General features: G+C 50.7%; 1 protein-coding gene, 2 non-coding genes and 3 pseudogenes across 3 annotated transcripts; all 6 read right to left on the bottom strand.

Moving 5' to 3' along the window:
* LOC112073369 (U2 spliceosomal RNA) lies at nt 1-167 on the bottom strand (annotated as a pseudogene).
* Nucleotides 168-358: 191 nt separating this feature from the next.
* On the bottom strand, nt 359-1,995 carry LOC139025090 (uncharacterized). The gene has a single exon (XM_070440119.1). The coding sequence runs from the start codon at nt 1,952-1,954 to the stop codon at nt 614-616; it is 1,341 nt and encodes a 446-aa protein (XP_070296220.1). The 5' UTR covers nt 1,955-1,995; the 3' UTR covers nt 359-613.
* Nucleotides 1,996-4,044: 2,049 nt separating this feature from the next.
* Nucleotides 4,045-4,152, bottom strand: LOC112073378 (U5 spliceosomal RNA; annotated as a pseudogene).
* A 369-nt stretch (nt 4,153-4,521) lies between these two features.
* On the bottom strand, nt 4,522-4,721 carry LOC112073381 (U2 spliceosomal RNA). The gene has a single exon (XR_002894516.1). It is a non-coding gene; the product is annotated as a U2 spliceosomal RNA (small nuclear RNA).
* A 935-nt stretch (nt 4,722-5,656) lies between these two features.
* Nucleotides 5,657-5,858, bottom strand: LOC112073372 (U2 spliceosomal RNA; annotated as a pseudogene).
* Nucleotides 5,859-6,722: 864 nt separating this feature from the next.
* On the bottom strand, nt 6,723-6,904 carry LOC112073371 (U2 spliceosomal RNA). Its single transcript, XR_002894511.1, has one exon. It is a non-coding gene; the product is annotated as a U2 spliceosomal RNA (small nuclear RNA).
* Between the last annotated feature and the right edge of the window lie 3,631 nt (nt 6,905-10,535).

Here is a 10,535-nt window from a genome sequence, read left to right as displayed (position 1 = left end):
GGTACTGCAATACCGGGTCGATGCGTGGAGCGGACGGAGCAAGCCCCATTTCCGACTCCCTGTTCGAAAAATCCATTTAATATGTAGTCCCCCGAGGGGGGACGTATCAGATATTAAACTGATAAGAACAGATTTTTATTTATTTATTTTTTTATGGAAAAAGTTTTATTGACACCTTTCCTTTAAAAACAGCTCATACATTTTTTACATCATTTATACACATTAAAGACGGCGATAACGCATAAAAACACAGCATTTGAACATTACATTTAAATTTGTTAAAAGTACATGTTGTTTAAAACAATGAAAAACAACCATGAATAAAAGTACTTTTCTAGTAAAAACATCAAATCTGTAAAAGCCATTTAAAATGTGTACTAATGATTTAACAAGGTAAAACATTTTTAAGACATGAAAAACTTGTTAAAAAGTCACTTTGTTAAAAAGCTGTCTTCGGTCCCTTGTACAGGAGCGGGGTGAGTCCTTATCAAACTCGCCTCATCCTGCTCCTCTGGATAAACTACCGTCCCGTCCTTCGTGGCCCAGAGGAGATCCCTCCCCTAGGCGCDTCGCCCTAGGCGCCGCAGCGCTGTCAGGCCGTGGCCGCCGGGACCTAGGGTGTTGTGGGGGACCCTTCYCTTGGGGTCGAGGCCCCCTTCCTTCTGTACCACCCCAGGGCTTCTGTGGCTACCATGGCCACTGCCTGGGGGGTGGTCTCTACGCTTTTCGCTACCAGCAGGTTACGGGAGGACCACAGAGCGTCCTTCAGGCACGTGAGGGTGGGCCAGAGCTTGGTGAAGGCCGTCGATGGAATAGGCCTTCGGCCCACCCCGTACAGCACGAGCTGAGGCGTTAGGTCCTCCCCTGCTGGRAGACACGGAGTGATCAGGGGGCCTGCTTCCTTCCACAGGTCCCTGGCGGCTCTGCACTCACAGAGCAGGTGCCTCACCGACTCCTCTTGGCCGCAGCCTGGTCGGGGGCACGCGGATCTCCTTGCCATGCCCCGGGAGTGCATGACGGCCCTGACCGGGAGGATCTCATGGGCGACCATCCAGGACAGGTCACGATGCCAATTCAGCAGAGCAGGATCGGCCACGTTGCGCCAAACCGTGGTGGGCTCACCTATCGCGAGCCCGCGTACTGGACACACCGGTTCCCGATCCTGCACAAGAGAGAAAAGAGAGCGGTGTTTAGTTAAAACCGTGACTGCTTCTTTTTCCAGTTTAAAATGTCTTAAAAATTTCTGGAGCTGGGCGTAGTGAGTGGGGAGCAGGAAAGAGACTGGGGCTCGCAGGTCGACTGGGATCAGCCTCAGGGTCCTGAGGTAAGATCCCAGCCAGAACCGTGCGAGGGCCTGGGTCTTGTTGTTGACCGGGGAGGTGGCAAGAGTGAGATGTAACGCTGTGTAGCGGCTGCCCAGGAACAAGTAGAGGTCAGGCAAGCCTTTCCCCCCCTTGGACCTGGGCCTCTTGACCACCTCCCTCCTCAGCCTCTCCCACTTGCTTCCCCACAGGAAGTAGAAAAGCATCCGCTCCAGGGCTAAAAGACTCCTTCGTGGGGGGATAAAAACCGAACTGATTAATAAAAGCACAGGAAAAATCACAGCTTTAATGATTAAAACCTTGCCCTCAAAAGTCAGCTGTTGTAGTCCCCAAAAACCCAGTCTCTGTCTTACTGTCCCCAGGATCCCATTCCAGTTGCCGCTCCCTCCTCCCTCCCGGTCAAACTTTACCCCCAGTACCTTTATGTCCGTCGTTTTGACCGTCAGTGGTAGTCTGGTCAAGTCTGGGTCTGCCCATGGTCCGAAAAATTGGGCCTCGGTCTTGTCTCTGTTCACTCTCGCCCCAGAGGCTCGTCCGTACCAGTCGGTCCTGTCCAGGGTCCTGTCGACGGATAAAAGGTCGGTACATAAAATGTTGACGTCGTCCATGTAAAWAACGCACTTGGCGGTCATCCCCCCACTCCCCGGGATACCCACCCCACTGATCCGTTGGTCCCTTCTCAAGACCTGTGCCAGTGGTTCAGCGGTTTGTAATGGTTTCGTTATACATCCGGATAATTAACAGTTTTAAGCTGTTATCCGTCAGCGTTGGTCAACCTTCAAACATTTGCTGTGAGGGACCCCTGGGTGTTTCAGGGCGCTTCCTCTGGGTTTCCCCAGAACTCCTCAGGAAGCTGCCCGCTGGCAAAGACTGACATCAAGCCTTTCCATAGGGGACGGGCTAGGATGCAGTTTAACCTGCGCGGGAATGGAAACGCGAGTTTCTTTTTGGAGGAATTTCCTGCGAGAAATTCCAATCTGGGATATACTCCATCGTTTTTCCTCCCTTCACTTCCTTTTAAAAGGAGGCGCAGTGCATGGTGCTTCTCATGCCAGCCCTGTGCCTGCTGACATGAGTGAGGCCCACTGCCTTTAAAACCCAACACCAGTGAAAGAGGGGGAGGGGAGGGAAGGGGAAAAAGGGGCGGGGGGCAGGAAAGAGGGGGGCGGGAAGGGAGAGGGGGTTGGGAAGAGGTTGGTGTTAGGAAGGGTGGAGGGGTGTAAGACGAACCCGAGGATGCCTATGCAGGGCTCAGCCAGGCTAAGCTAACCAGGGACCCTACCTAGACCACGGGACACACAACAACTATTAGCAACAGCACCTCAACTAATGCTTATCAACAAGGGGAAGTGAACACTAGGTGGGGGGGATTTTTTTTGAAATATATTTTGTCAAAGGGAAGGGCAAAAAGGGAGAAGCAAAATTATAACCACACACAACAAACAAAGCAAATGGCCAGGAAGCTAGCAGGTCTTACCAGCAGGCCAGGCTAACCTAGCCAGCTGAGGCAGGCCCACAAGCCAAGAGGCCTTACAACGAAAAACCAAACAATGACCACAAAACCAAACAGAGGGGGGGGAGGGAATAAATTTTTGGAAAAGGGGGTGTGAAACAAAAGGGGCACGCTAACTAACAACACTTGCCAACTTGAGGAACGAACAGGCTGGGCAGGCCTCACCAGCAGGCCAGGCTAAGGCTACCAGCTTGCAGGCAGCCAGCAAGTAAAGTCCTCCGCAGCTGACAACACAAAAACAACAAGGGACTAAAACAATAATGGCAATTTGGGGATAACCAAAGATACGAGGGGAACAAAGGAATCTACAGTCAAGACAAAAAACAACAAGCCTGTCAAATCTATAGGGGCCAGGGGGCTTAGCAGGCGCAGAGCCAAAGCTAGAGCTAGCAAGGCCCAGACAAGCCACTTCGGCTAGCAGAACAACAGCGAAACTCTAAAAACAGTAGAAGATGCTAAAGGGGGGAGGGTAGGATACAGGGGGTGGAGAGATGCAAAACAGGAAAAACAAGGGGGAAATATGAAATTTAAATTAAAATATGATAAGAAAAAGACCAGAGGTGCCTTTTAAACTCACCCTATAGGTTGCTGGCTGCACCTGTAGCCCACCACCTAAAACCACCAACCTAAAACCAGGACTAAGAAAAAAAGGTGAGACAAAACAACAAAATAAATTTTAACCAAAATTAAATAGCACAGTTCCGGGCGCCCTCCGGCCTGTGATCGCTTCTCCGATCTAAGTGGCAGCACTGACACGGTAACTACACTTGTTGAGCCAAACAGGCCGAGAAGCGCATTAACCCACCAAATGGACCACCCTGCCGCGCCTGCCGGGACCTCCGGGTGTTCTCGGCAGACTTTGGCGGTTTTTGGCAAAAGGTGGTCTCCCCTCCACCACCACCCACCCATCACCATTCTCCTCCCACTTGGCGACAGACAGACAGATGAAACAGAGCGAGACAAACACAAATGCGGTTTTTTGGTTGTTGTTTTTTAAGTCGCCAATGCGAATCTAGCGCTGTACGTTATCACAAGTCAAAGCCCGGTATCAGTCGTCCTGAAACTCAATTCCCTTAGCGACACTTGAGTGGGAAAATAACAACCGGTCCGAGTCTAAACGCCATTGAAGCAAAGTAAAGTCTCTCGCAGCGTGGGTCGCGTCAGTCATTCTGTCACTTTCTCTTGAACACAAATATACGGGCTCTGCCGCAGAAGCAAAAGCCCTTTCACAAAATATTGCTTGAACTCATAGTGTTTCGCTCCCACGGAAGTCTTTAGTAAAGGAAAGGCTTGTGCGTAATGAGAGAACCAGAGTCGTATGGAAGTTTCAGAAGGTCGGGCCTCCTGCAGACACACTTGTGCACTACTAGGCCGGAGAACTCGCGGGTGGTGCGTACGCCAACCCACTCTGCCAAACTTTGGCTGGGTGTGTGAAGACAAAGCAGACAGACGCAGAGACAACAATCACCACTCACTCACTCCTTCTGCACTTAACGTTCTAGACCAACTTTTTTTTTTTTTTTTTTTTTTAAAGTAAAATGGCGGAAACGGAGGGAACGCCCATGAAAAGCCGCTCGCCCTACTTCACTTTGGATGTTTCTTTCTTTTCTTTTCCTTTCTTTCTTCTCTGCTAGGCTGTTTTGCAAGCTTTGTGTCTTTGTTTTATCCTTGACAGACGGGAGAAATGTGTCTGCGGCCGTTCCCGAGAGGTACTGCAATACCGGGTCGATGCGCTGGAGCGGAGCGGAGCAAGCCCCATTTCCGACTCCCTGTTCGAAAAATCCATTTTAACTATGTAGTCCCCCGATGGCGGGACGATATTCAATATTAACTGATAAGAAACGTATACTACACTTGATCTGAAGCCCAAAAGGCCGAGAAGCGGATAACCCAAGCAAATTGGACCCTTGCGCCCGCCGGGTCACACCGGGGTTCTCGCAGACTTTGGCGGTTGGCAAAAGGTGGCTCCTCCCCACCCCACCCACCACCCACTCACCCACTCACCCCACACACACACCCAACCTTTTCCCTGCGACAGACAGACAGACAGACAGACAGACAAGACAGACCAGACAGACAGACAGAAATGCGGGTGTTTTTTTGTTGTTTGTTTTTTTTAGTCGCAATGCTTCTTTAAGTCACGTAGCTCTTTTGAACTCAATTGCCCTTCAGCGACAACTTGGAGTGAGAAAATACAACCGGTCAGTCCGATTGAAGTCAAAAAGTCCTCGGCGGTGGGTGGGGCGTCATCATCTCTGTCAATTTTCTCGTTGAAACAAGATATATGACGGGCTCTGCCAGAAGAAGCCCTTCCAAAAATACTTGGAACTCATAAGGTGTATCCTCTCCATGGAAGTTTTAGTAAAGGCTGAAAGGCTTTGTGCGTAATGAAGAGAAACCAGAGTCGTATGGAAGTAAGTCAAGAGGTTCGGTTTCCGAGGCATACTTCTTGTGTCAATCTATAGGCTGTGGACCTCGCGGGTGGGTGGTCAGGTGGGGTCACCCAACCCCTCTGCCAACTTTGTGTGGGTCAAAAGTCACAGACAGACAGACCAGACAGAACAGACAGACAGACAGACGACATGACAGACTCACTCATCACTCACTGTCACTCACTCATCTCACTCACTATCCTGACCACGTTTTTTTTTTTTTTTTTTTTTTTAGTAAATGGCGGGAAAACGGGGAACCCACGAAAAGGCTTCGCCTATTCTTCCACTTTTGGATTTTTTTCTTTTCCTTTTCTTTCCTTTTCTTCTTCTGCAAGCTGTGTTTACACGCTTTGGGTGTCTTTTTCTCCTTTCCTTTGACAACGGGAGAAATGTGTTGCAACCGTTCCGGAGGTATGCAATATCCGGGGTCGTGCGGTGTGAGCGGGACGGAGCAAGCCCCATTTCCGACTTCCCTGTTTCGAAAAATCCGATTTAATAATGTAGTCCCGCCGATGGGGGACGTATCAGATATTAATACAGATAAGCAACAGGCCTACTAACACTTGATCTGAGCCAAAAGGCGAACGCGATAAACCACACAATGGACCCTGCCCCGCCGGGCACCGCGCGGTCTCCGCGTAGGATTGCTTTGGCGTTTGGCAAAAGGTGGCTCCTCCTACGCCACTTCCCACACTCACCACCACCAACCCTTTTCCTGGCGCACAGCGCAGCAACAGACAGACAGACAGACAGCAGACGACAGAATGGGGTGTTTTTTTTGTTTTGTTTTTAAGTCCCAATGGCGTCTTTAAGTCACTACGTTTAGCCTAGTCGACAGACTATTGAACTAAGCCTCAATTGCCCTAGCGACTACGTCTGAGTGCGAAAATACACCGGTCATCTAAGTCCAGATGAAGCAAAAAGTCTCTGGCGGGGCGGCGTCATCTATCTGCTGTCAATTTTCTCTTGAAACAAGGATATACCGGCGCTCTGCCAGAAGCAAAGCCTTCCAAAATACTTGGAACTCGATGAGTGTTGCCTCTCCACGAAGTTCTTTAGTAAAGGCGAAACGCTTGTGCGTAAGAAGAGAAACCCAGAGTCTATGGAAGTCAGAGGTCGGGGTTCGGACACTCTGTGCACTCTAGGCTGGGACTGCTGGGTGGTGGCGGTCACCCAAACCCACTCTGTCCAACTTTTCGGCTGTGGTAAGGTAAAAGACAGACAGGACAGACAGCAGACAACAGCACTCACCACGTACTCACTCCCTAGCATAACTGCCAACGTTTTCTATTTTTTTTTTTTTAATTAATGGCGGGAACGGGGAACCCACGAAAGCGCTTCGCCCTACCTTTCCACTTTTGGATGTTTTTCTCTTTCCTTTTCTTTCCTCTTATACTCTTCTGACAGCTGTTTAACAAGCCCTTTGTGTCCTTTTTCTTTCCTTGACAACGGAGAAATTGTTGCACACCGTTCCCGGAGTACTGCAATACCGGTCGACTGCGTGGTTAGCGGACGGAGCAAGCCCCATTTCCGACTCCCTGTTCGAAAATCCAGTTTAATATGTGTAGTTCCCCGATGGGGACGTATCAGATATTTCAACTGATAAGAACAGATTTTTTTTTTTTTTGAAAAGTTTTATTAGCACAGTGCTCCCCCTCACCACCACCTGTGGGGTCTTGATTAAAATGGCAACACCGTCGTTCTTGTTAAAATTGGAACCACTCCAAATGGCGGGCCCGTGCTGCCACTTATCCTCCCATTTACTGTAAGAGGATAAAAAGGGTAGACCACACTCCTGTAGTAAAAACACATCTGAGTTAAACCTTTCTAAAAAGGATAAAAACCGACTGTGCTCTTACTGCTGTTTTCACGCTCCTCACATTTATTGTGGTGATTTTAAAAGCCATAAAAGGGGTGAGTAAAAACAGTGCTAAAAGAAAAGGCATTGAACGGTTAAAAGAGGGTTACTTTTCCTGTGATTTCTCTCTCTCCCTCCGGGGTAAAGGGGGTTGGAAGGGAGAGGAGGTTAAAACAGGACTTAAAAAGGAGACTTGATTGGGGGAGTTGGAGGGGAAGGTTCTGGGTTCTTCCTCCCCCTGGGAGCTCTCCCACTCTACCTTTCCCTTTTTTTCCTCACCCTGTTCGGGGTCAGAAAGCTCCTCAGCATTTATTTTACGTGGAGGGAGGTGTTCCTCCAGAACCCCCCCCCCCCCTCTCCCGTATCTCCTGACACTGTCTCCATGGTGCTTTCCGACACTGTCCCTATAATGTCTGACCCACTTGGGGAGTTTTGGCTAAAAATCTCTCCAGAGCCGTCTTTCTCGGCCCTTTCTCCTTCAGGGGTCACATTGGTCTGGGGCAGGGGGATTGGGGTGGGGAGGGTTTTGTCCTCTCCTCCCACTTCTTCCACCACTGTACCTTCCGCGCCCTCCACTACAGCCACCACCTCCACTACCACTGGCTCCACAACTGCCTCCTCCACCACCCCTGCCGGCTCCACTACTACCTCCTCCACCACCACCGGCTCCTCCTCGGCAACTGCCGTTCCAACCCTCTGGCGCTCGGAAGCCCGGTCCACGGCCGCCACCTCCCTCCTTTCGGCCCTGACCTTATTGGCCCAGGAGGAGGGGCAGCCGCGGATGAGGTGAGACCGCTCGCCACAGAGGTTGCACGACCTTCCGTTCGTGCATTCCTCGTAGCGGTGGCCCACCTCCCGGCACTTCATGCAGACGACCTTTTTACAGGCGTCTGAAAGGTGGCCCTGTTCTCTCCGAGGACTATGGTGGATGGGATGGCTTTCAACCCACCATAGCCCCCAGGTTCCTCCCTCTGCTGGACAGTGACCCTCCAGGCCCCTGTCCAGATCCCATCGGGATCTTTCACCTGGACCAGGGGCCCCTTCACATTGCAGTACCTGCCCAGCCATACTGCAACGTCCTCCGGCAGTACGGTTTCATTGTACATACGGATAATAACGGTTTTAATGCTATTATCGCGTCAGCTTGGTCACCTCAAAACATTTGCTGTGAGGGACCCCTGGGGTGGTTCAGGGGCGTTCTGGAGTTTCCCCAGAACTCCCTCAGGAACTGCCGTGGCAAACTAACATCGAAGCCTTTCCCATAGGGGAGGGCTAAGATGCAAGTTTTACCTGGCGGGATGGAAACCGAGCTCCTTTTGGAGGAATTTTTCTGGGGGAGAAATCAATCGGGATAACTCGCATAAGAATAGATTTTTTTTAATAATATTTTTTAAATATAATATTTATTACCTTAAAAAAAAAAAAAAATATTCCAATCTTACAATAATTTTAAATTATATATCTCCTCTAACATAACAAATTCCAAACTCAAAAAGCCGGCTAACTAACCAATATCCAAAACCAAAACTGATAATCAGGGGAGGCATTTTCTCTCCCCTCTCACCTACAAACTATCCATAACACACAATCCCCAATCCCAGAAAAATGTCACTTAGAGCCATCTCCCGGCACCCTGCCCCATACTCATGTTGCTTCTCCTCACCCAGACTACTGACCGGGGACCCACGTCCCCAATACAGGTAGCCTGTCCCTCCTCCATCCGCCCACCCAGTGACATCACCGGGAGGTCCCAGCTCCTGCCAGAGGTTTGAACAGGAGAGGGGAGCCCATCGGCAGCTCCTGCCACTTTCCTCCCCCCCCCCTCCTCCCCACTCTTCGTTCCTCCCCGTGTCTATAGGTTCCACCATTTTTCTTTTTCTTTTGGCAAATGGCACGCAAGGGGTATAATTTTTTTCCGTACCCTATCCGACTCCATGTACAAACCCTTCTCCCTCATCTCCTTTCCAAATTCTTTCTCATATTCTTTTAGCTCCCTCTTAAATTCCCCTTCCCCCATCCCCCTAACCTCCTTCTGGAAATCTACATACACCTGGTTACCTTCCCCTGCCTTCACCTTCCCTCTCTCCTTCACCCTGCTTAACATTTTCCCAAATATTATTCTGTTTTCCTCCTCCCTGCTGCCCTATCTGGTTTCTCCACTCTCCCCCCCTCCTCTATCCCCTTCTCCTTCCTTTTCTCTCCTTTTCCCCTCTTCCCCCTCTGTCCCGACCACCTCTCCTTCCATCTCGACCACCTCTCCTTCTGTCTCGGCCACCTCTCCTTCTGTCCCGGCCCTCTCCTCTTCTTTTTCTTCTCTCTCTCCCTCCTTCGGTGCAGTCTTCCCGCCTGTGCCACCTCCTTCTTTCTGCTCCTCTCCTCTTCTACCTCCATCCCCCGCTCTCGCTCCCCCCCCAGCTGCAGACGCGTATGACCTCTGCCTTGCCGGGCAACCTCGCCACAGGTGTGCCACCGAGCCACACCCGTGGCACGCCTTAGGCTCACTACAATCTTTCGCCTCGTGCTCTACAGACCCACAAAATCTGCACCTCCTTGTGCTACACGAGGCGAAGATGTGGCCATAGGCCATACATCGCCTGCAGAACGGGGGCTGACGTGCATAAAACAACGTCCCCCTYTCAGCCCCCAGGGAGAACATTGCCGGAGGATGGAGGTAACCACCCTGTCCCTTTGGGTCCTCCCTGAGGAGGGCCTGAAATCCTCTCCTCCCTGTCCAGAAACCCAAGGAGTCTCTGAGGAGCCTGGCTGAGGATACCCTGTCCATAAACCTCCCCAGAAATGCCCTCACCTCCTCGTCCTTTACATGAGGATTGTACATTGTCACCGTCACCACCCTGTAACTATTCTTCGCCAAGCTCGTAACTTCATACATGCACATCGGCCTCTCTTCTTTCAGTTCCTTCACCCTCTTCATGATTTCATCATGCTTCTTTTCAGTATAAAAAGTTACGTCATGCGCTCTCTATTGGGTTATCCTGAAAACATAGGACATCCCCCACCGTCAACTTCAGGGCTCCCATCAGAACTGTTCTTGCAAAAGTATCTCTCCCGACTTGCTCAACCTCCTTATGCCTCCATGCAAAACGCACCGTGTTGGCCACTCCAATCCACGGAATCGCCCTTTTCTCCATATTTTCCATACCAACTATCTTCCCAAATTGCCGAATACCAACAAAACAATAAACTTTCCTCCCTCCGGGCTTCCTTTGACCTTCTGACTCAGCGAGCTCTGGGGCACCTCGGTACCAAGCTTGATCTGAGCCAAAAGGCCGAGAAGCGATAACCCACAAATGGACCCCTGCACCCGCCGGGCACCCGGGGGTCTCGGCAGACTTTGGCGGTTTGGCAAAAGGTGGCTCCTCCTCCCCACCCACCCACCCAACCAACCTTTC

Source organism: Salvelinus sp. IW2-2015, unplaced genomic scaffold, assembly GCF_002910315.2.
Source record: "Salvelinus sp. IW2-2015 unplaced genomic scaffold, ASM291031v2 Un_scaffold2246, whole genome shotgun sequence".
Classification (NCBI taxonomy): domain Eukaryota; kingdom Metazoa; phylum Chordata; class Actinopteri; order Salmoniformes; family Salmonidae; genus Salvelinus; species Salvelinus sp. IW2-2015.
This window is presented reverse-complemented; position numbering and strand designations above follow the sequence as displayed.